General features: G+C 46.5%; 1 protein-coding gene across 7 annotated transcripts; it reads left to right on the top strand.

Annotated features, from left to right (window-relative positions):
- Positions 1 to 25550, top strand: HADHB (hydroxyacyl-CoA dehydrogenase trifunctional multienzyme complex subunit beta). Of its 7 annotated transcripts, none has more exons than XM_035110741.3 (16): positions 1 to 44; positions 3922 to 3996; positions 4693 to 4734; positions 5790 to 5886; positions 10435 to 10479; positions 11456 to 11555; positions 14827 to 14914; positions 16363 to 16550; positions 19179 to 19359; positions 21239 to 21360; positions 22404 to 22483; positions 22602 to 22649; positions 23542 to 23629; positions 23951 to 24025; positions 24637 to 24801; positions 25025 to 25550. In XM_035110741.3, the coding sequence occupies exons 2-16, from the start codon at positions 3930 to 3932 to the stop codon at positions 25058 to 25060; spliced, it is 1422 nt and encodes a 473-aa protein (XP_034966632.3). In that variant the 5' UTR covers positions 1 to 44; positions 3922 to 3929; the 3' UTR covers positions 25061 to 25550. The 7 variants fall into 7 exon arrangements, with proteins under 7 accessions (XP_034966632.3, XP_060129199.2, XP_088523135.1 ...); XM_060273216.2 differs by having other exon boundaries at positions 10432 to 10479; XM_088667009.1 differs by having other exon boundaries at positions 1 to 382.
- The last annotated feature ends 126 nt before the right edge of the window (positions 25551 to 25676 follow it).

Raw genomic sequence — 25676 nt, 5'->3', positions numbered from 1 at the left:
GAGGGAGAGAGTCGGAGGGGCGAAGGAGCTGCCGGGCGCGTCAGGTGAGGAGGAGAAGGGCCGCCGGTTGTCTCCTTTGCTCTCCGAGCTCCGTGGGGCGCCGGGTTCGAGTCCTGACGGGGGAGTGGGTTCGGTGGGCGGGGCTTGGGGTGGGGTGGGCGGCGGCTGTGTGACCCGTTGGTTAGAGCCATGGATTGAGGGCCTTGGGAGGGGGGAGGGGGGCCAGGCCTCGAGTCCGCTCGCTGGGTGGTGACATTGAGCCGCCCTCTGCACCTCTTAGCTTCAGCCCCGTGCATTGCACCGCAGGGGGTTGGACTAGATGACCCCTGGGTCCCCCTTCCGACTCTACAGCTCCAGGATCCCTCACAGGGCAGTTGTGAAGGTGAAACTTGGGCGGGGGAGAAGAGCCGTGTTCGGAGCCTGGAGCTCCTTTGGAAGGAAAGGCGGGATGAGATAAAGTGGATCGGGGAGGATTTATGGCTCCCGATGGATTACCAGGGGCGACAGGAACACGACTGACGCCACCACCCCGTATTGTTGGGCTGAAGAAAGTGGGGTGGGGAATTTCGTGGGGGAAGGGAAGTGAGCTCAGTCAGCGCAGTTCTGGTACAGTACAAAAACTCCTGTCGTCAGAATTAAGGCCCTAAGAGAGATATAGGCAAACACGGCCCTCCAGATGTTTTGGGGCTACAACTCCCATCATCCCCAGCTAACAGGACCAGTGGTATGGGATGATGGGAATTGTAGTCCCAAAACATCTGGAGGGCCGAGTTTGCCTATGCCTTCCCTAAGAAGAGCCCCTGCAGCTGGATCAGGCCAAACCCCGGGGCCCATCTTGGCCAGCCTCTTGTTCTTGCAGTGGCCAGCCAGGTTCCCTAATGGGAAGCCCACAAGCAGGGCCTGGGGGCAGCCTTGATAGCCTTTATCCTCCATTTTTGTTAGTGTTTATATTCTGGTTGACAAAAGCCTGCCCTGGCACCTTAAAAGCTTCCAATACACTGGTCCGGAAAGACCTGCATTGGCTCACAGTACATTTCCGAGCACAATTCAAAGTGTTGGTGTTGATCTTGAAAGCCAACGGCCTCGGCTCAGTATACCTGAAGGAGCGTCTCCACGCCCATCGTCCAGCCCGGACACTGAGGTCCAGCTCCAAGGGCCTTCTGGTGGTTCCCTCCCTGCAATAAGTGAGGTTACAGGGAACCAGGCAGAGGGCCTTCTCAGCAGTGGCACCCGCCCTGTGGAAAGCTCTCCCACCAGATGTCAAGGAGATACATAACTTTCCAAGCGCTTCTGAAGGCAGCCCTGTATCAGTTATTTTTTAATGTATGATCCTTTGTTATGTTTTTTTATGTGCTGGAATCCACCCAGAGTGGCTGAGAAAAGTGGAACCCCAGCCAGATGGGAAGGGTATAAATAATTAGATTATTATTATTATTACAAACTTTGACAATGAGGAAAGGACATTCTACAATACAGAATGCTTCATGGCCTCTTTAGAACATTCAAAGTGCTTAATGTTCACAGTCCTATTGTCATACCGTGTTTCTCCGAAAATAAGACACCGTCTTATATTTATTTTTCCTCAAAAAACACACACTATGGCTTATTTTCAGGGGATGTCTTATTAAACACAAAGGAAATTCAAATGCAATGGCAAGGGTTTTTTTTGGGGGGGGGGAGTAATTTAGTCCCAATCCCAATAGTTTAACCTACAAGGATAGGGTCCTGCTGGAGCCTGGTGAACAGCCTAGCAAGTCCCCTGTCCAAAGTGTTGTGTCAAAGTGGTGAAAGAATATACAATACAGAAATTAAAAACCGTTTAGCCATGGGGGGGGGGAGATACCCACTTCACTACTGGGACTGATAATAGGTGAAGAAACCAGCTGCTGCTGCTGGGTCCTGCTGGCTCACCGTGGCGCTGCTGGGCGCTTTGTCGGCTCTGCAGCAGCAGTCGGTTCCGGGCCAGGAGCCGGCAGGACTCCTCCTCTTCCTCCTGCCGCAGCCGGCGTTGCTGCTGCGCCTATCACTATGTCTTATTTTCAGGGTATGGCTTATATTCCTTGAATGCTTAAAAATCCTGCTACGGCTTATTTTATGGCTACGTCTTATTTTTGGAGAAACAGGGTACTTACAACAGCCCTGTGGGGTAGGCAATTGTTGTTTTCCCCATGTTACACTCTTGGGAGAGGGAGTGGCTTACTTAACTACGGCCTCATGGCGGACATGAAATTCAGACCAGGGATTTTGTAATTTGTAGTCCAGTCTCCTGAACCGCCGCACAGCTCCAGCCTCACATGTTATGAAACTACCTGGGCTAGTAGTGTGGTGTGTGTGATTATTTTTATTTGGTTGTAGCTTAATTTTATTTGGTTGCCTATTTTCTTTATGGATAGTATATTTGCCAGTTTTGAAACTTGATGGATACTATGGCTCTTATGGAGAGCAAGGGAGGGCTTTGTGCTGATGGCAGATGCTGGAGGCCAAGAAGAAGCTGTTCATTTTGTTAATATTATGCTGGCACACAGGAAGCTGCCTTATGCTGAGGAAGATAGCTGGATCATCTAGTTCTCTGTTGACTGATAGTGTCTCTCCAGAGTCTCAAGTCTTTTCCAGTTCTACCTATAAATGTTGCAGATTCAGCCTGGGACCTTACACATGCAAAGAATATCATAGAATCATAGAGTTGGAAGAGACCACAAGGCCCATCCAGTCCAACCCCCTGCCAAGCAGGAAACACCATCAAAGCATTCTTGACATATGCCTGTCAAGCCTCTGCTTAAAGACCTCTAAAGAAGGAGACTCCAGCACACTCCTTGGTAGCAAATTCCACTGCCGAACAGCTCTTACTGTCAGGAAGTTCTTCCTAATGTTTAGGTGGAATCTTCTTTCTTGTAGTTTGAATCCATTGCTCCGTGTCCGCTTCTCTGGAGCAGCAGAAAACAACCTTTCTCCCTCCTGTATACGGCATCCTCTAATATATTTGAACATGGCTATCATATCACCCCTTAACCTTCTCTTCTCCAGGCTAAACATACCCAGCTCCCTAAGCCGTTCCTCATAAGGCATCGTTTCCAGGCCTTTGACCATTTTGGTTGCCCTCTTCTGGACACGTTCCAGCTTGTCAGTATCCTTCTTGAACTGTGGTGCCCAGAACTGGACACAGTACTCCAGGTGAGGTCTGACCAGAGCAGAATACAGTGGTACTATTACTTCCCTAGATCTAGATGCTATACTCCTATTGATGCAGCCCAGAATTGCATTGGCTTTTTTAGCTGCTGCATCACACTGCTGACTCACGTCAAGTCTGGTTCCTGGAATGAAAGAAGATTAGGGAAATGGACGGGTTGAGCAACATGGTTATGAGCCGAACACTTATGGGGTTTTTTGTTGATGCATTTGACTTTTAATAAAGCTGAATTTCTTGTCTTGGAATGGTTTGAGCACAGTGTTAAACAACATAGGCTCTTTACAGTCTTAACCTGATGTGCAAAGCTATCATTTGTCATTTCTTAAACATGCTAAATGCCTGTTCAGGCAGAGATTTAAAACAAATAAAAACAAAGAGACAACTGTAGCAAACTCTGTTTACTGGGATTTACCAAAGACGTTGGGCTACTTTGCCCTTTGGGCAACATTGCTGCAAAATGCTGGCGGAAATCTGCAGTCATTTAATCTGTTTTGCATCTTTGCACTGTAGAGAAAGAGCCACATCATTGTATCTCAGGTTGTGGTTTCTGCTTGTCCAGTGATCTGTCCGAAGAATTGGCAGTGGCTTTGGAAAACAGGTGGGGGGGGACTGATGACCTTGACTTTCCTGGACCGAGCATGTGAGCTGAATTGGCTGACCAACATGAATGTTGCTAACAAGCCAAGCAAGATAAATCACTGGCTGTCTAAACCCCACCCCCACCCCCATTTCAGATTCCAAAATGACATCCATGCTGACCTGCTCTGCCAGAACCCTTCCTGCTATCTCATCATGGGCTGCCCGACTAGGTAAGTTCAGCTGCTTCTGGTTAGGCACCAAATTTGTACAAATACAGTGGTACCGCTGGTTAAGAACTTAATTCATTCCGGAGGTCCATTCTTAACCTGAAACTGTTCTTAACCTGAAGCACCACTTTAGCTAATGGGGCTGCCGCGCCGCCGGAGCACGATTTCTGTTCTTTTTTCCCCTTTTTTTTACAAACCTGAAGCGTTTGTAACCCGAGGTACCAATGTATTAAAAGATTAGTCATAGTGGGTTGTAGCTAACTGTAACATTGACAGTATGAATCATTTATCTTATTTGAAGCTTTTGCAGCGTCTTGTAATTGTGTCTACATCTGTCGTTCTGTTTTTATACTTCATGTTTATTTCAAGCTGTCATAGAAAACTTGCACTATAACTAAACTAGGATGCCAATTGCCCTGCCTAAATTATTCCTTTTGTTTTAATGCCTCATCATCTGAACATCTCTGCCAGATTGCTTTATCTGTAAACCAGGACAATCAATTGCACAATAGGCCAGTTGCACATTTGGAAGTGATCTGAACTCGAAAGCACTGTAATCCAAATTGACTCCCGAGAAAAGCTGCGGCGTGATATTCCTGCCGCTGTTCCTTAGAGTCTCTTTGAGCTTTGGTAATTGAGATAATCTCTGGTGCTGTTGCTTTGTTCTTACACTTGAATTTTGTTCTGCTTTTCTTCCAGCTGTAAGATCCCTCAGCTGTTCGCCCCAGTTACAGACAGCAGGTAAACTAATAACATCACCAGTAGAGCAATCCTAAGGTGGAGGTGGGGTGGAGAACATGCTCTGTTGGAGAAATTGTCCTTCGTAAGCCCTGCCAGCTCATGCTGGCCAGAGCAGAAGGTGGGAAGAAGTGACATTTTCTTTTTTTCCTGCTGTGGTCTGGGGGGTTTGTTTTTTAATTCCCACCCACAGATGGCAAGCAGTGGCTGGGGAATAAACTACATCAACTCCAGGGCTCGTGTAGTCTTGCAACTACAGTAGCTTGGGAGTGTGTTGGAGGCTTAGGATCATACAGATCCCCGGTCAAACTTGGAAATAAATCCCACTGGTTGATTTCAAGTAAGTGTGTTAAGCATTGCAGCTCTCAGTTTATTCTGATTTGTCTTCTAAAAACAACAGCAACAAACTGAGAGCAGAGAAATCCTTTCTAGATCCAGCAATAGTCTTGTTTTGCCTTTTACATTCTTACAAAACTGTTAGGAATCTAGTTGCAACTCTCTGTGTGCTATTTGTCATTAATAATGAGTTTCTAGACAAATTTCAAGATTGCCCTAATATCTAATAGGCCATTTATTGTTAAGTTAGCAAACGTGTCCATAAAAGTTCTTTCTTTCTTTATACTGAGGTCCTTCAACTTTTTAACATTTGGGAGTAGGTATTAGCACTTTTCGGCGTTCATGAAGCTTTGTGTGTGTTGTTTCAGGAGTATGTTTTGCCAATAGATTGGGCATAGCTGAACACAAACCCTTGAATGCTTCTCAGACCGAATGGTGACTGTGATGGGGAATTAAACTCAGGTTTTATTTGAACCAGGGATGGAGAACTAGGGGCCCTCCAGGTCTTCCATCAGCCCCAGCTGGCACGGCCAATGGTCAGGGATGATGGGAACTAGACGCCAGCAGTATCCGAAGTGCCCAGAGTTCCCCCTTCTGGCTTAAACTCAAAAAGGGCTCTCGCTCAAAGATCCATGCATTCTTGCTTGCCTTTTAATAACAGAAACGTTGCTCTTGATCTGCACTGTCTCTATCAGTAGCCATTTATCGTTCTCTTTCCGCAGCTCAGCCCAAGACTAAAAAAACCTTGGCTAAAAATGGGGTGAAGAATATTGTGGTGGTGGATGGGGTTCGTATTCCATTTCTGCTGGCAGGAACCTCGTAAGTATTAAATGCTTCCTTGTAAAGTCTGGGGGAACCTGGTGTTGATGGAGAAAATGCCTGTGCAACTTACTGTTAATCAAAATCAACTTAAAGTTAACTGCAGATGATGCTCTCACTATCCTGGCATGTAAATAAGTGACTCGAGGAGACAGCTGCCATTGTCCTGTGCCCATCTGTAGAGCAGTGAGTGGCTGAAAAGTTATGGGGCGTTGCCAAGATTTACCAGGCAATGTCCACTTTTGCAGTGGACTTTTCTTCCATTAAGTAATTCAGTATATTTTCTTTCTTTTTCTTTTTTTCTTTTTAATTTTTTAAAATTTTTTAAAATTTTTAAAATTTAATTTTTTAATTTTTTAAAATTTTTTAAAATTATCTTTATTTCTTATTAAAAAATGACAAATCCGCACAGATCAACACAACACAACAAAGCATAACATAATCAAATCAATACAAATTCCGCCAATTATATACAAAAAGGGGAAAAAAAGAAAAAAGAAAAGTGGAGAAAGAAAGAAAGAAAGAAAGAAAGAAAGAAAGAAAGAAAGAAAGAAAGAAAGAAAGAAAGAAAGAAAGAAAGAAGGGGGGGGAGAACAACAACAAAAATACAGATTAAAAAATTAACTTCCAAACATTTTAACATCAGTTCCCTTCTCACATGAAATTTCTACCAGGCTTCTCCCTTATCAATTGAATCCTATACCATATCTTATTTTCCTTATATTAATTAATTAATTACTCTATCAACTTGTGCATTTTAATCAAAACAAATCACCCACTTCGAACTTATACCTTCATTATAAAAGTATTCCTCCACATAACTCCACTCTGCTTTAATTTTTTGTTTGGGGACTCTCCCCGGCCAGATGGGCGGGGTATAAATAATAAATTATTATTATTATTATTATTACTAATTATTGCCGTCACCTTTGCTAAATTCATATATTCCGCCAATTTAATATACCATTCCTGTATAGATGGAACTTTATCTCCTTTTCAATTCTGGGCTACCAACATTCTGGCCGCTGCACACTCATATAAGAGGATGTTCCTTCTATCACTCGGCATGCTTTCCAGAATTAAACTTAATAATAAAATTTCTGGTTTTTCCCCAAATGTACATTTTAACATCTTTTTCATTTTATCATATACCTCTGTCCAAAATATACTAATCTTCTTGCAAGTCCACCAGCAATGAAAATAGTCCCCTACTTTCTCTCTACATTTCCAACATTTACAGTGGAACCTCAATTTATGAACACCTCGGTTTACAAATTTTCGGTTTACGAACGCCGCAGACCCATCTGGAACGGATTCATTCACTTTCCATTACTTTCAATGGGAAAGTTTGCTTCAGTTTATTAACAGACTTCCGGAACCAATTGTGTTCATAAACCGAGTTACCACTGTATCCTGATCATTTTTATATATTTTTGCTAATTTTGCTGGCGTTAGATGCCACCTATATACCAATTTCCACATATTTTCTCTTATACCCATACAGGCCGTAAAATTTATATCCTCCCTCCATAATTTCTCCCATTGGTTGCTGTATATTACCCTTCCAATATCCTGTGCCCATTTTATCATTGCATGTTTAACTTCCTCATCCTTCATTTCCCACTCCAGTAAAAATTTATAAATTTTAGCCAATGGTTTCGTGGAATTCTCAATTAGCAATTCTTGCAATTTAGTCTTCTTTTCCAATAATCCTATCATCTTATGTTTTTTGAAAATACTCTGTACTTGGAGATAATGCAGCCAACTTTGACAATATTGTTCAATCTGTTGATATGATTTCAATACATATTGATCATTAATTCTCACAGTCAACTCTTTATATGTTAACCATCTCCCTCCCTTAGGTTCATTATTCATTGCTGTCATTTCTAAAGGTGAAATCCACCATGGCACTTTGGGTTCTAATAATTTTTTTAATTCTTCCCATGTGATATACAATGACTTTTTAAATATATGATCCAAAAATGAATTATACTCCCCTTTTTTTTCTTTTAGCAGGTAAGCGTACCAGCCTTCTACATTCCTGAAGCCTTCCAATCTGAGCAGCTCCAGGTCATCCAACAGGAACCACTCCTTCATCCATCATAGACGTGCTGTGGCATGATATAGTTTCAGATTAGGGACCCCGCATCCTCCCCTTTCCTTTATATCAGTTAATATTCTGAATTGCACTCTCTCTTTCCCCCCCTGCCAAATATTTCTATGAAATTGCTGAGATCTTTCCTCCATATCTCGAATGTTTAATCATTATTTTAGTTTTTTTATTATGAATTTTAAATCCCGCTACCTCTCCATAGATTGCTAATTTCTTTTTCAACTTAATTAATGTCTCCATTGGATCCTCCATCATTATTATAATATCGTCGGCAAAGGCCCTTAATTTATAATTGCTCTTACCCACCGCGATACCTTTAAACCATATTTAATGTCCCTTATCAGAAACTCTAACGACCATATAAACAACAATGGAGATAGCGGACACCCCTGTCGCGTTCCTTTAGATATTTCGAATTCTTCTGTTATTCTTCCATTAATGATCAATCTTGCTAATTGTTTACTATAGATTGCATTAACTCCTTCCATAAATCTGCCTGCTATCCCTAATTTCTTTAATGCTCCTTTCATGAATCCCCAAGCTAGGTTATCGAAAGCCTTTTCGGCATCCAGGAAGATGAATGCTATTTTCTTACTGGGGTTCCAATCTGCATATTCAAATAGGTTCAATAGGGTTCTTATACATCTTCCTTTTCGGTAGGAAGCCTTGTTGTTCCTGACTTATAACTCTGTTTAACACCTCTTTAATTCTGTTAGCCAATATTCCAGCAAATAATTTATAATCGATATTCAATAGTGAAATTGGCCTATAATTCCCAACCTCTCCTGTACTTCCTTTTTCTTTCGGTATCAGGGTTATATATGTATTTTGCCACTTCCTGGGTATTACCCCTCTTTCTAAAATATCATTTACTAGTTTTTCATAAACCTCTGTCAATTCATTCTTAAATATTTTATAACGTTTCCCAGAAAGGCCATCTGTTCCAGGTGATTCCCCCAATTTAAGTTTGCCTATAGCATCTTCTATTTCTTGCCTCGAAACTGATTTATTTAATATTTCACTCTCTTCGGGATTAATGGAAATTCCCTTAAAATTGTTCAGATACTCTTCCAATTTATTTTTATTAATATCTTCCCCTTTATACAACTTCCTATAATATTTAACAAAACACTTCTGTATTTCATCTGGGTTGGTCCATCTCCTTTCCCCTTCCTTTATTGACGTGATTAACCTTTCACTTTGTTTTTTCCTCAGCTGCCATGCCAATAGCTTCCCTGATCTGCTTCCAAGCTTGAATGTCCTTTGTTTAGCCCACTTAATCCTATTTTCTATTTCTTCATCCACTAATTGTTTCAAATTATTCTGTAATATTTTTATTTGTGTTATTAAATTTGGATCTTTTGGATCTATCTCTTTTAATTCTATCTCTTTTTTTATTTTCTCTCATTTTTCTGCCTTTTCTTTTTTTATATTTGCTCTTTTGTTGTATATACAATCCTCTAATGAAGGCCTTGCTGGCATCCCAAACTGTTGTTAATTCCACCTCATGTGATACATTAATTTGGAAAAATTCCTTTACTAGCTCTCCCATTTTGTTTACAAACAAATTATCATCTAATATCCTATCATCCACACGCCATCGCTTGGCATTTTTGTCATTCTCTTTAAGCCTTATCATAGTTGGGTTGTGATCTGTTAAGGATTTTGCCATTATCTCGCATTTTTTAATATATGTTACTAGACCCGTCGATAACCATATTATATCTGTTCTTGAGGCCGATTTCTTTGCTCCTGAATAATAACAATATTTTCTTTCCATCGGGTTTCTAAGTCTCCATATATCTTTCAGTTCATAATTTTTGACTATCTGAATTATTATTATTTTTTTGCAATTTCCCTCCTCCCTTCTTTACTTCATTTGTCCTATCCATCTTTGGCAATACCACTCCATTAAAATCCCCCGCTAATTCAGTATATTTTCATGGACCAGCCTTATGATCCAAAGCAGCACTCGTAGCAATGTAGAATTGCTTATAATTAGTTATTGGTTGGTTATATTATTTTGTCGATTAAAATTCAACGTTAAGAGGTTGCTGGTCACCTCATTTTTCTCTGTCCACAAACTAGATTTAATGAACACCCATATTAGAGTGCTTTGTAAATTGATAGTCATAGCCTTTTATATACTAACCTTTTATGCTCTTCCACATCTGTTTAATGTTCCTAACCCTTCTTTTAGAATCTTTAAGCTTCTTTTAGATTCTTATAGTCTTTTATATATGCCTTCTGTTTTAATAACTTTAGCTTTCCAGAATGGTTTTGCAGATTTTAAATGATTGTACCCCACCCTACTTATGCTGGTCTGTGACCGTAATAAAGATTTGATTGATCTGTTCATCCTGCACCGAGCTAAAAACAAAATCCTTGCATTGCTCAGGCCGTAATGTTTTCCTTTCCTCTCTAATCGTCAGGTATGCAGACTTGATGCCACATGACTTGGCCAGAGCTACACTGAAGTAAGTAGCGAGTTAATGGGTAAAACAACAACAACAATTGGATAGTTCCCCCCCCCCTGAATGTAGGAGTTACTCTAGATTTACTTGGAGTGACAAAGCAAATATGTTAGTGGGCTAACATGGCTGCTATGAAAGCTGTGGATCTGGGTGTACACAGCACCTGGATCTCTGCTGCTGTGTTGTTGCTGAGCAAACAGGGTTGCCCTATTACAAACAGTGCAAAGTTGTTGAGCTTTTTCGGCAAAATCGCAAAATAAAATTGCCCCTTTTGAGATATTTTTTAATGGAAAACGGCACTGCCAACATGGGCAGCCGTATGTCCAGATTTCCCCAGACATTTGACCGATTTCCGCCCAGATGCCGGATAGGTCCAGAAAATTTGGGCGTATGGCAACCCTAAAGCAGGTTCATCTTCTAAACCCAGCTGCAACCCGACTCATGTGAAATGAGAAGGTGAAGGGGTGATACGATAGCCATGTTCAAATATATAAAAGGATGTCATATGGAGGAGGGAGAAAGGTTGTTTTCTGCTGCTCCAGAGAAGCGGACATGGAGCAATGGATTCAAGCTACAAGAAAGAAGATTCCACCTAAACATTAGGAAGAACTTCCTGACAGTAAGAGCTGTTCGACAGTGGAACTTGCTGCCAAGGAGTGTGGTGGAGTCTCCTTCTTTGGAGGTCTATAAGCGGAGGCTTGACAGCCATCTGTCAAGAATGCTTTGATGGTGTTTCCTGCTTGGCAGGGGGTTGGACTGGATGGCCCTTGTGGTCTCTTCCAACTCTTTTGATTCTATGATTCCATGATTCTAAGCAAAGCAAGATTTGAAACCCTGCATCGCAGGGGGTTGTACTAGATGACCCTTGGGGGTCCCAACTCTACGATTCTATGATTCTATGAAATAACCACCAAGAGGGTAATGCTCTTGGCTTGGCCTGCCTACCACTGATTTTTCCCCCTCTGACTTCTTCCCGCAGAGGCTTGCTGAACCGGACTGATGTGCCCAAGGAAGTTGTGGACTACATTGTGTTTGGCACCGTTGTCCAGGAGGTGAAAACCAGCAATGTAGCTAGAGAGGTATGTTAGATTATTGAAAGAAGCACTAGGCAAGCTACACAGCAGAACATCTCTCTGCGGCCGCTTGAATACCAGTTGTGTGTTTTATGAACGGGCGGATCATGGTGGGTGTCAACCTGTTCATTCCCTTTGTTAGGAACCCAGGAAGCTGCCTAGTAACAAGTCCTTGGTCCATCTGCCTCAGTATTGTCTACACTGACAGGCAGCAGTGGCTCTCCCCACCTTACCTGGAGAGGCTGGGACCTTCTGCTTGCAAGGCAGACCCTCTGCCACGGAGCCACGACCCCTCCCCTAAAAGAGAGCCCATATCAGCAGACTTTGAACTTGCCAGCTGGGATCCCCCTTTCGTTTTACAAAATATTCGATGTTGCCAGCGCGCCTGTCTGCGTACGTGTAGATTGTGAACTTTGGAGATCGTCAGTATTGATCAGCAACCCTTGACAATCCTCCACCAGTGACCTTTTGTTTTGCGCGCAAATGATCCCCGGTTTCTGACCGAGGCCAGAACGTCTTGCAATATCTGCACCTGCTCTCTAAGGCCAAGCAACCGCTTGTGCGGCTGTCTGGCAAGGAAGGCCCAATGCCATCGGACGCTGTGTAGAGCTGCCTGCTCCAGCCTGGCAGTGCTGCTCCAGGATCCTGCTTCATTTGCCGCAGCCTGCTGGCTCCCATCTCACGGGCTGCTCAGCCCAGCCCTTGTTTTTAATTTTAACTTCCAGCTCTGTCCTGAACTTTCACCCACTTGGCTGTATCTCAGGAGCAGCATTCGGTGGCAATGTGTATCCAAGCCTCCATGACTCAGGTGTTTTCCTGCTGTGTCATGGGGCTGCCTTATCCCGTAGCATCACGGAATTGTAGTGTTGGAAGGGAGCCAAAGGGTCATCCAGTCCAGCCCCCTGGAAATCCTCAGCCAGGCCAGTGGCTCACCTAGCCTAGGTCTGCTCTGCGGACTCTGGCTAGCAACAGTTTCCCACTACACCAGCCAGTGTGGTGTAGTGGTTAAGAGTGGTGGACTCATAATCTGGTGAACCGGGTTCGATTCCCCGCTCCTCCACATGCAGCTGCTGGGTGAGCTTGGGCTAGTCACACTTCACTGAAGTCTCTTAACCTCACTCACCTCACAGAGTGTTTGTTGTGGGGGAGGAATGGAAAGGAGAATGTTAGCCGCTTTGAGACTCCTTAAGGCAGGCATCCCCAAACTGCAGCCCTCCAGATATTTTGGGCTACAATTCCCATCTTCCCCGACCACTGGTCCTGTTAGCTAGGGATCATGGGAGTTGTAGGCCAAAACATCTGGAGGGCCGCAGTTTGGGGGTGCCTGCCTTAAGGGGAGCCTGGTCATAATTGTCATTAGGCTGAGCGCCATGACCTATTAACCATTTATGCAACTTCTTTTTCAAGATAAATGCAAGCATTGGTGGTGCAATCTTTTTTTATTTTTGTAAATTTGTTTATTTGGTTTTCAAATCAGAGTTTTACACTCACATATCCAACATGCAACATAAAAACAAGATTCCAAGGAATCTCTTGGACTTCGCTCCTCCCCTTTGTGGGTCCTATTATTAATCATTTCCTCTGCATCTTGTATAATAATTCAAATCTATTACCTCTCCATTATGTCCAAAATTCACCATTAAACTACAAGTGTTATTCCAGTCCTAACAGCTTTAACTCTTTACAATTGTTTTTAAGATAAATTATAATTTTTCCCCATTCCTTATTAAAGTTTTGGTCTTCCTGATTTCTGATTCTTCCGGTCATTTTTGCCATTTTTGGCATTGTCCATCAACTTGATGCAGTCAATCTTAATATTTTCCTCCTGACAAATGTAGAGTTTCCCCTTCTGTCAGCTTGATTTTAAATGTATGGAGTAAAAATAGGATTTATTTATTTGCTTCATACCAGGCATCCCCAAACTGCGGCCCTCCAGATTTTTGGCCTACAACCCCCATGACCCCATAGCTAACAGGACCAGTGGTCAGGGAGGATGGGAATTGTAGTCCAAAACATCTGGAGGGCCGAAGTTTGGGGATGCCTGCTTTATACCCCGCCCTTCCTCTCGAAGGAGCTAGAGTGGCAATTACATGTTATTTTATTCATTTTATTGCATTTATACCCTGCCTTGTTCTCCATGGAGCTCAAAGCGGCATACATGGTTCTCTCCCTCCTCATTCAATCCCCACAACAACCCTGTGAGGTAGGTTAGGCTGGGAGGCAGTGTCTGGCTCCAAAGGGTCACCCAGTGTCCAAGCAAGGATTTCAATCCTGGTCTCCCAGGCCCTAGTCCTGCACCACTGGCTCTCAATGTATATAACTTGTCACATTTTACGGATATTTTGTCTTCACCCTCAGACCAATAGTAGTCTCTTCTGAAATGCTTAAATCTTAAAGCGCAATTAGGTGAGTGCTCCCAGTGAACAAGCAGAGGCTCCAGAATGTGTGCTATGGGGCCAAATGGTTTCATCGGCCACTGCACTGCTTTTGAATAGCAACACAATAATAATTTCTGCAGGCTTCTTGTGCTAGCAAGTGGTTGTCTGTACGGACCCAAAGAGCAGATTCGCCTCCCTGCTCAGCCACATAATATGTCAAGTGGCCTTTGGCAAGACCCAGCTGCCCCTCACAAGATTTAATAATAATAATAATAATAATAAATAAATAATAATAATAAGTAATGATTTATTATTTGTACCCCACCCATCCGGCTGGGCCTCCCCAGCCACTCTGGGCGGCTTTCAACCAAGATTAAAATACATTAAAATGTCATACATTAAAAACTTCCCTAAAGAGGGCTGCCTTCAGATGTCTTCTAAAAGTCAGATACTGTAGTTGTTTATCTCTTTGACATCTGATGGGAGGGCGTTCCACAGGGCGGGTGCCACTACCAAGAAGGCCCTCTGCCTGGTTCCCTGTAACTTGGCTTCTTGCAATGAGGGAACCGCCAGAAAGCCCTTGGCGCTGGACTTCAGTATCTGGGCAGAACGATGGAGGTGGAGATGCTCCCTCAGGGATACTGGACCAAGGCCGTTTAGGGCTTTAAAGGTCAGCACCAACACTTTGAATTGTCCTCGGAAACGTACTGGGAGCCAATGTAGGTCTTTCAGGACCATTGTTATATGCTCTCGGCGGCCGCTCCCAGTCCCCAGTCTAGCTGCAAAGTCAACTGATACACAAGTCACAGCCTGCTTCCCACGGCAGGAAGTGTTGTAAAGACAAGCTCTTTCTCAGCACTCTGTTTGCTAAGCTTTCTGCATTGTGTTCCTCTCTGTAGGCTGCCCTGGGAGCTGGCTTCTCTGACAAAACACCTTCCCACACGGTCACCATGGCATGCATCTCTTCAAACCAGGCGCTAACAACAGGTACCAATGTTGCCGGGGGGGGGGGCATGGTTAAAGAAGAAAGGGGCATGCAGCAATTGGCTTTAGAGTTGCAAAGGACCTGTAGGATGCTTCTCCAGCAGGAAGCAAGGCCTTGCCCTGGATCTCCTAAGTGGGAGTTCATTGCTCTCCGCTCTGTACTGAAACAACAGCCTCCTCTTTCAAAAAGCACCTGTTTTTCTTTATTTATTTATTTTTTAAAAACTGTTAATGTTTGAACACATTTTGGCAAAAGCCAAAAATGCTGCTCTCTGGTAAGCAGCACTGTTTCTTCTTGTGGATTGATGACTGGACATGTGCCTGGTCAGTGGTTCCCAGGTGGGTGGTACCACCTCCTGGGGGTCAGTGGGATTACCTAGGGGAAGGCTAAGAGGCAAGCGGGGGGCAGGGGGGCACTGGAGTGGGCCCCTCTTAGCGCCTTGATCTCTTATTTACAACTGACCAGGCTGGAGCCCAGAGCGGAACAGCTTCCTTGCTTTGTTTTACTCTTCTTATCGCTTTCAATTTGATTTCCCTTTGGTCACTTTTGTATTTACAATTCTGATTCATCACAAGATGGCCAGCTGTTGGTAATGGCGGGTTTCACTGGATCAAGGTCTTCCATTTTGTTGAATCAATTAAACTACATAGTTTTCATTGGATTTTGAGTAATTGTGCAATGGATTGTTAATGTTATGAATTTTATTGTGTTCTCATCTTCATCAGCAGGTTGTGCAGAGCGGAGTTCTGAATCATGCTTTTCATAGGGTAGGGTAGGGAGCACTGGGGTGAGTTTGTGGAACCAAGGGGGCAGCAGTCCGACAATGTTTGGGGACCACTGTGCCTGGTCCTATGGCAGGTTCTTGCCGCTGTGCCACTTAAGACATCAAATGGGTGGGATGTAACCGAGACAAAGCAGGAAGTAGACCAAGGAGGGTGAGCATGGAAGGAAGAAGGTTCGAAACAGCCCATAGAAACACCCCCCCCCTCCACTTACAATGGGAGCAACTAGGGGAAGAAATTTTCGCAGTTGCATTAGACACTGCGCTCAGTAAAAAGGGATGGAAATGGTAGGTGCTGAGCAAAGATTTCAAGTAAGAATTGGCAAATTGGTGTTCTGAATCTGGAAGACTGATAACTGTTCTGTAAATAAACGCTCTAGACGGACTGGGCTGGAGTCTGCGTAAAGAGGCCCTGAGGCCATTTCCCCCAGACCACGGCCACCTGCTGCCCTGCTGATATCGCACAGGGCAGGTAAAGATGTGGGTGCAAAGGACCCTCGGGAGCTTAAAGGGAGTGCCTGGCCATTCCTTGGCAAGTGGGAGCTCCCCCTGGGCAGGAACATAAGGGCAGGGGCAGGAGGGCATTTCTCACGCAGGAGGCGATGCTGCCTTTTCTCTTCTGCGAAGTGTGACTCCTCGGTGACGCCTCCTTCCTCCCAATCTCTGCAGGAATCGGTCTCATTGCATCTGGCCAGATGGATGTGGTGGTGGCTGGTGGCGTTGAGCTGATGTCCGACATCCCCATCAGACACAGCCGGAAAATGAGGAAGACGTTGTTTGGATTCTCGAGGGCAAAAAGCTTGGGCCAGAGGCTGTCCCTGATCGCCAGGATCCGTCCCGATTACTTTGCTCCAGAGGTAAACACAATGAACAAGGCTAACCCCCTTTCTCTCTCCTCCTGCTTGTTCGGTGAGGACAAAAAGAGGACAAACCAAGTGACATCAGGCCGGCTGGTGGCTCGTGGGGTGGGACAGTTGAGTGTCTGTGTCCTCTGTTCTTCACGTCTTCAGCTCCTAAAACAACCGTTAGTCTGGTGTTCAGTTCCCAGCACTCAAGGAAACCAAGAAGCTGAATGTTGGAAAATTCAGGACAGACCAAGTCCTCCTTCCCAGGAGTGCATATAGTTGAACCATGGAACTCACTTCCACAGGGGGCAGTGATGGCCACCAACTTGCCTTTAAAAGAGGGTTATACATTCATAGAGGAGAGGGCTTTCATAGAATCATAGAATCATAGAGTTGGAAGAGACCACAAGGGCCATCCAGTCCAACCCCCTGCCAAGCCGGAAACACCATCAAAGCATTCTTGACATATGCCTATCAAGCCTCTGCTTAAAGACCTCCAAAGAAGGAGACTCCACCACACTCCTTGGGAGCAAATTCCACTGCCGAACAGCTCTTACTGTCAGGAAGTTCTTCCTAATGTTTAGGTGGAATCTTCTTTCTTGAAGTGATGCTTCTGAATACCAGTTCCTGGAAACCACAGGAGAGGAGAGTTACGAACCTTCCTTAACAGGGCTGCCTTCAGATGTCTTCTAAAAGTCAAATAGTTGTTTATTTCCTTGACATTTGATGGGAGGGCGTTCCACAAGGCGGGCACCACCACCAAGAAGGCCCTCTGTCTGGTTCCCTGTGGCTTCGCTTCTTGGAGGGAGGGAACCGCCAGAAGTTCCTCGGAGCTGGGCCTCCGTGTCTGGGCAGAACGATGGGGGTCGAGACGCTCTAGGTATACTGGGTCGAGGCTGTTTAGGGCCACTGGCCTGGTTGGCCACTGTGAGAACAGGATGCTGGACTAGATGGGCCATTGGCCTGATCCAGCAGGCTCTTCATAGGTTCTTTTCTTAGGGGTTGAAGAAGTTCCCCTTGCCCGTCCCCAAACACCATGAGAACTGCTGTTGGGGAGGGCGCAGAATCTTGGGCTGTAGGGAAAGAAGCAGCTGCCAGTGAGCAGAGAGCTGTGCTTGGGGAAAGGGGAGGAGGAGAGACAAGACCAAGGCTGTCCATTTGTGGGTGGCAGAAAACACTGCAGTGTGTTGTGTTGGTGAAGGAAGCAAAAGGATGAGCTCATGTAGGGTCCAGAAGGAGAGATTGCCAGAGCTGGAGAAGCTGGCTGGAAGTGCTAGGAATGTTAAAACTGCAGGTGTTTGTGGGAAAAGGAGATGATGATAATAATTAATAATAATAATAATAATAATAATAATAATAATAATAATAAATTTATTATTTATAACCCGCCCATCTGGCTGGGTTTCCCCAGCCACTCTGGGCGGCTTCCAACAGAAAAATAAAACACAATAATCTATTAAACATTAAAAGCCTCCCTGAACAGGGCTGCCTTCAGATGTCTTCTAAAAGTCTGGTAGTTGTTTTTCTCTTTGACATCTGATGGGAGGGCGTTCCACAGGACAGGCGCCACTACCGAGAAGGCCCTCTGCCTGGTTCCCTGCAACTTGGCTTCTCGCAACGAGGGAACCGTCAGAAGGCCCTCGGTGCTGGACCTCAGTGTCCGGGCAGAACGATGGGGGTGGAGACGCTCCTTCAGGTATACTGGACCGAGGCCATTTAGGGGCAGTTAGACAACAGGGCTGGGGGGAAATATGGAAGAAACGTACATTGAAAATGTTGTCTATAAGAATAAAAGAGAATTATTATAAATTAGTTTGGAGACAGTATTTAACACCAGTCAGGTTAAATCAAATAAACAAGGAATATTTGGTGTTATGTTGGAGGGGATCCCAGGAAATGGAATTATCTATACATGTGGTGGGGGTGTGAATATGTTAACAAATAAATAAATGGCAAAGGGTGTTTAAGGAGATAACATAAATCACTGGGTTAAAGCTGACCAAAAGTCCAGAGGTGGCATTATTATCAATTTCCGATGGGGTGGAAGGTTCACAGGCTAGGAAGGACTTGCTTGCAAATTTATTGACAGCTGCATGAATTATTATAGCTAGGAAGTGGAAGGGGCAAGCAGAATATAAAATGGAAGAATGGTATAAAGAGGTGTGGGGTATAGCTATTAACGATAAATGAACATGTGCCATTAAGGTAAGATGGGGAATATGTGGGAGAAATGATTTTGAGAAGATATGGAAGATGTTTGTAGAATTTGCACTGTTACAATGGAAAGGGGTCAAACCATTGCAAGAGGTGTTGAAATTTTGGAAGGTTGCCTAGTTACAATGGAATGGTCTCGGTGGTGGGGTGCACATTATTATTCTTATTTATTTATGATTATTTGTGTTGGCGCAGTCTGCATGTAGCTCAGGGGTAGAGCATCTGCTTTGCAAGCAAAAGGTCCCAAAAGGTCAGTCCCCGGTGGCATCTCCAGGTGGGGCTGGGAGAGACCCCCGTTCCAAACCCTGGAGAGCCACTGCTGCCAGTCAGTGGACACAATACGGAGCAAGGTACCGGGCGCCTTGATTTGGTACCGGGCGCCTTCCTAGGACCAATTTTCAGCAAGCCCTCTCTGGCTCCCCCCAGCTCCCCGCCGTGGCCGAGTTCTCCACCAGCGAGACGATGGGCCACTCGGCAGACCGCCTGGCAGCCGCCTTTGCCATCTCACGCGTGGAGCAGGATGAGTATGCCGTGCGCTCCCACAGCCTGGCCAAGAAGGCCCAGGACGAAGGGCTCCTCATTGACGTTGTGTCCTTCAAAGTGCCAGGTACCATGGTGGGGGGGGGGTCCTGTTGGGAGGAACCCGTCCGTGGGCAATGCATGGGGTGTTGCTTGGGAACTTGCAGACGGGGAGGGGGGGGAAGAGTATCTCCTGCAGGAGGGAGAAACCCAGTTCCCTTCCACCCACACCCAGTCGCTAGAGCAGTGTTTCCCAAACTTTGGGGGGGGCACTGCCCCCTTGGTTCCATAGACTCATCCCCGGTGCCCCCTACCCTATAAAAACCATTAGTAAGAATTGTGGTTTGCATGGCCCACGAAGGAAGATAACACAGTAAAATTCAAAACAATAACAATGAATTGCATAATTTATTTGAAACCCAATTAACACTATTTAGTTTGATTAATTCAACAAAATTGATGGACTTGATCTAGTGATACCAGCCTTTCAGAGCCTGAGAGTCATTTGCACCTTCAGCGCCCCCTGCCAACCCCTTGACTCTTGGTGTCCCTTAGGAAACCCCCCCCCCCCCCCGGTGCGTGTGTGACACCACCCACCATGGGAGCCACTGTGCTGGAGACTTCCCTCCCTTCCTCTTCACCCTTCTTTGGTTCTCTAGGTTCTCTTAAGACCTGAATCTTAAATATCCCTCCCTTGCACAGCTGCACCCAAATGGGAAGAAGAAGCACTTTTGCCATTCTCTTCCCCCCCCCCCCAGGCAGGGGTGTTTAAGAACCACAGCAAGAGCAGCCCCCCCCCCCCGGGCAAACCTGCTCAAAGAGCCACGGACGTTTTGACGTGGTGGGTGTTGTGATGCAGCGAAGCATTACATTTATTTATTGCATGTGCACCCCACCTTTTTCTCCAAGGAGCTCAAGGTGGCATGCAAAGTTCTCTTCCCTATTTCATCCCCACAGCAACCCTGCGAGGTAGGTTAGGCAGAGAGGCAAGGACCGGCTTCCAAGGCCATCCAGGGAGCTTCATGAGATTTGAACCCTGTTCTCCCTTGCCCTGGGCTGACACTAACCACTAGGCCACACTGGCTGTCACCAGAGTACATCCAATTCTCTGATGTGAATCAATGGGCAGCTTTCATTCATCTCCTTGTGAGTCGCTGCAACATAAAATCGCAGTCTTGAAGTCGATACAGCTGAATCTCAAGCAGCACACCAATGTCTAGCATTAACTTGTTCAAAAGCTACCATCACATGGGTAGCTTGAGTCCCCATTTTTTTTTCCGTTTAAAAGTTCTTTTTAAATTTTGTGTTTTAACCTGATGAGGTCATATAAGCAAAACCACAGGATGTTTTCTCCTGGAAAGGTTGCAGCAAGTCAGTTCAGCAGACCACAAACTAGCTAGCAGCCTTTGGTGAAAGCTTTTGGGCGCCAGCTTGTTTCTCAGTGTCACAAGCCAAATACCCTCGTCCCCGGACAGAAGCTTCCCTTTTCCCCCTCCCTTCCTGCTACCTTCTTAAAGAAATTTGGGTTTATTTGCTTTAAATCAAAGTGTTACCCTTTGCAGTGGCATCTGGGCTACATAGAGCAACGAGCCAAGAGGTTTTCAGTGATGGGGTTGACATCTCTGGCAGTGATTGGCTAGGGTGCTTGGTTGTCACAGAAGGGGGGGCTTCTATCATTTGGCCGACTTTGATCCTGAATCTGGGTGTACCCCTTTGGCTGCTGTGACCCCAGGCAGCGGCAGAAAGTCCTAGCGAAAGGAAGGGCTTCTAGGAGCAAAAGGGGTGGGGGGGGTAGGGTGGGGATAGGGAAGAGAGGGCCTGTAGGTATGGGAGAGGTTGGTGAGGAGAGGGTATCCTTGGGCACCACAGAAATGAGGAAGACTGAAGTTTATATACAGGTTTGAAAATAGCTAGCCAAATCTCGGGACGCTGCAGGGCTCTAAAAATCCTTGGTTCTGCTTTGTCAGGCAGGGAAACGGTTGTGCGGGACAACGGAGTCCGCCCGTCAACGATGGAGCAGATGGGGAGGCTGAATGCTGCGTTTGTCAAGCCTTACGGGACGGTCACAGCCGCCAACTCGTCTTTCCTGGTAAGGCACCACACGCAGCGACATTAGAACAAGGGATTTCCAGCTGTGCTAGAATCGCGGGAATCATCGGCCCGAGTTGGAGGCAGCAATGCTTCTGAATACCCAGAAACCTCAGGAGGCAAGAGCAGCTGTCTTGTGTTCGAATCCTGCCTGCAGGTTTCCCCCAGGCATCTGGTCAGCTCCTCTGTGAACAGGATGCTGGACAGGATGGGGCCCCATGGGCCTGATCCAGCTAAAGGCTCTTCTTGCATCCTTGGAGCGCTCTGTGGCCCAATATTTAGCTGATCTGTATTAATATGTATATGATTTAAAATAGATAGATAGATTGGGCTAAAAGAGGTAAAAGAATTTGACTTTGGAGAGAGAGAGAGAGCGCTGGCTTCTGGTTTGCCAGCAAACTACAACTGGCTCTGTGCAGACATACAGCGTCTCTCTTTTGGCCTGTCCCCAGGGGGGCAGGGGGATGGGAGGAGAGGCTGCCAGTGCCTGGCACTCACTTGCCTGCTGCCAGCCTGTTGCTTGGCATTGAACGTGAATGGAGCATAATCTCTAATCAGGCCCGGCCGGGATGGCCTACGTCATTGGGGATGGGAGTTATGGCCCAACAACAGCAGGAAGACCACCTCGGCTTTCTCTCCCCCCCCAACCCTTCCTGCATTAGGCCCTATGTATCAATGCCCCCCACCAAATAAATAAACAGCTGTCTCTCCCCTTCCTTGGCACCACAAGCCAGAGGGCTACAGATGCAGGCTGACTGGCTGCCTCTTTGAGAAGGAAGCTTTGATCTCGGCATGTCATAGAATGACAGTGAGTTTTAAGCCCCCCTTTTGAATTCCCGAGATTGAAACTCACTAAAAAGCAACACCCTTCTCCCGATTGTGATTGCTGCATTGCAGGGGGTTGGGTTGGGTGACCCTTAGGGGTCGCTTCCAACTCTACAATTCATTTGTAGTGCAGCTGAATAGAGACACAGGCAGATTGTGGGGGGTTGGGGTGGGGTACCTGCTCTCGGCTGACGGAATATTCTTGGCTCCTTTTCCCAGACCGACGGGGCCTCGGCGGTGCTGGTGATGTCCGAAGAGAAGGCTTTAGCACTGGGGTACAAACCAAAGGCCTACCTCAGGTACGCGGGCACCCACCTTCTGCTTTTCCACGCCATCCCTTTTGAAATTGTGGCAGGCCTTTCCCTCTGCTGTCTCCTCCCTCCAAGAACCCCCAACTTACTTGCTTTTCTCCCTCAGGGATTTTGTGTACGTCTCCCAGGACCCAAAGGACCAGCTCCTGCTTGGGTACGTTGCAAATGGTTGTTCCTCTCAGTTCTGCCCTCTCCCAAAGCCTCCTGGCTACATCCTTTCCTGGTTTGCATGGTTCTCCCCTTCCTCATTTAATGCACCACAACAACCCTGTGAGGCAGGTTAGGCTGAGAGAAGGCAGCGACTGGACCCAGGTCACCCTGTGAGCTTCATGGCTGAGTGCGGATTTGAACCCCGGCCTCCCAGCTCCTAGTCCAGCACTCTAACCACTAGGCCACACTGGCCCTCAGTGGGCAGTTCCGATATTCCTGGGGCGATTGGGGCTGGGCAGTTTGCAGGCCCTGCAAGTAGCAGGGGACACTCATCTCTTGGACTCTTGGGCATGCATGGTGAGCCCCTTCTGCTCTCTGCGTGGGGTAGGACCCGTGGGGTTGACATCAGCCCCATCCCAGAGTCATTCAGGGGAGGCGGCCAAGTTAGAACAGGTAAATGCTGATGTGTGGCAAGAAATACCAGTTTGCCAACAACACCCGCGCCCCAGTTTGGGTGGCTGGATTTTGGATCTGAGCCTTGCAGAGGCCTTGAGGGAGGGGGGCAAGCCTGAGTCCTGGCAGCTCAGAGGAACTGCATAAAACCTTATTGCACTTAGGTGTGGTTCTGGTTGGGGTGTCACGATTCCTCCTGCCCACCCACCCCCATCTCAGTATTGCAAACCTAGTGCCTTGTAGGCCTTAAACAACTAAAAATAGCCCTGAGCATCTTAGCAGAGAATGGGGTGCAAATTCAACACGGAGGGGCTTCCTGGGGGCTAGCAAGACGGGCAGCTGCCCCCAGAGCCAGCCCCTGCAACCCTCCTCCCCAGGCGGGCAGCTCTCTCTGCACACACAGCCCATTCTGAATGCCAATCTCTGTTTTGCTCTCCTCCCAGGCCAACCTATGCGACGCCCAAAGTCCTGGAAAGGGCCGGCTTAACAATGGCAGACATTGATGTGTTTGAATTCCACGAGGCCTTTGCAGTGAGTATTTCTGGAGAGGGGAGGCAGAGAGGCGATAGGACAGCCGTCTTCAAACATCTGAAGGGCTGCCGCATACAGGGTGGATCAAGCTTGTGGTCTCCTGATTCAAAGGGTGGGACCTGAACCAGTGGTCTCCAATGGTGGACCCTCCTTCCTTTGAGGCTTTTAAAGAGGTTGCGTGACAGGGATTCCTGCCTTGCAGGGGGTTGGACTAGATGGCCCTTGGGGGATTCTTTCCGAGCCTATATTTCTAGGACTCTTATCTGTTTTTGCTGTTTGCTGCCCCAGAGCATCATCCTTCCTCTCCCTTTTCCCTCCTAGGGGCAGATTCTAGCTAATTTGAAAGCGATGGATTCGGATTGGTTTGCCCAGAACTACATGGGCAGGAAGTCTAAGGTAAGGGGCCGATGTTGGCAGTTTCGCTGTGAGTGTGTGTGTGTCCCCTCCTCCTTTATAGCCTGCAAGCAGGATTCGAGCACAAGAAGAACTCTCCCCTTCTGTAGTTTCCAGCAACTGGGATTCACACACATTGCTGCCTCCATGAACACATCTAAATCTCTTGAGGACGACTTCCGGCTGTTGTAGCAACTGTAATGCACTGTGCTTGAAGCTGTGTGATTTTTAATGTAGTTTTATTGCTTCTTTTATTTATTTCATTGTATTTTATTGTATTACACAGTGAATTCTATGGAACTCAAATTGAACATGTGCTTACCGGCACCCCATGCACCAGCTGAATGAAGCTGGGAGGCCACTGGTGGCCTGAGGACCACAGTTTGGGAACCCCTGAACTCAATACCCAGTTTTCAAGGCCAGGGCTTTCCCTTCCCACTGCCCACGGCTTGCCAGATCTGGGAGCGTTTGCTCCTTTGGAGGTCCTGATGTGGCCGACCTGGAAGGACCCTGCCCCCTTGATCTTCCGCCAGGAGCTGATCCTTCCCCCGCGTTGGTGGTGGGTTTGGTAACTCGCACTCAGGGCCCTACTTTCTCTCGCCTTCTCCTTGCAGGTCGGCACTCCCCCTCTGGAGAAGTTCAACAACTGGGGCGGGTCCCTGTCCCTGGGACACCCCTTTGGGGCCACTGGCTGCCGCTTGGTCATGGCTGCTGTCAACAGGTTGAAGAAGGAAGGAGGACAGTATGGCCTAGTGGCCGCATGTGCCGCTGGAGGACAGGTAAGCTGAAGGAGCACCACCACGCCCTCCCAGTGGGACTGCCGCCTGCCTGCCTTTCCGTCGGCACAATCTCAGCCCTTGCCGGGTCTTGCTAAATAGCAGCCTTTGCTGTCCTCCTTTCCCAGAAATCCCAACCCCTTCCTCCTTCCTGCCTCTCTGTGGGAAGGGAGAGGTTTGTTCCTCTTAATGAATAAACCCTTTCCTGTTCCTCTTCTGCCTGCAGGGCCACGCTATGATTGTGGAGCGTTACCCACAGTAGCCCCATCCAGGACTGCTGCTAAGGCGGAGAGCTCTTCCTCTCGCCCTTCCCGCCACATCCGTCCCACTTCAATGCGCTGATGCAAGAGTCCCTCCCTGGTCCTTCCTCGAAAGGACACCCAACGGCCTTTGTACATATTTTCTAGCAGCAGGTGGACCCTCGGAAGTCCTGCCTCCTCCGTAGAGGGGCTTCTGCAGTTTATCTTCTGAAATGCAAGACACTTTCCCCTTTGATTCTTGCATGAGAACGGTAAAGATTTGGAGTGATCTGACTCCGAAAGCAAGAGGAAGTCCAGCGATGAATGGTTCAATTTTAAAAGTTAAGTCTGTTGCCGTTTTTTTAATAGGGTTTTCGATCTGAACTGCAGTCAACAAGGATATTTAATTTTCCCCAAGGGGGGGGGGGCTCATCACAAAGAAGTGGACTGTTAACAAAGATGGAGTGCTTGTGTCTCCACACCTGTGCCTTAATAAATGAGAGATACAAGGTGCGGATGGCGAGTGTGGGTCTATTCTCTCCAGTGATTTCCACAGTCCTTGAGGGGGCAGGCAGCCTGCAGCAGACCCCCCCCCCCACTACCAATATTACAATGGGGATTCATCAATACTCAGGTTTC

Source organism: Zootoca vivipara, chromosome 3 (genome assembly GCF_965207765.1).
Source record: "Zootoca vivipara chromosome 3, rZooViv2.hap1.1, whole genome shotgun sequence".
In the NCBI taxonomy this organism is placed as follows: domain Eukaryota; kingdom Metazoa; phylum Chordata; class Lepidosauria; order Squamata; family Lacertidae; genus Zootoca; species Zootoca vivipara.
This window is presented reverse-complemented; position numbering and strand designations above follow the sequence as displayed.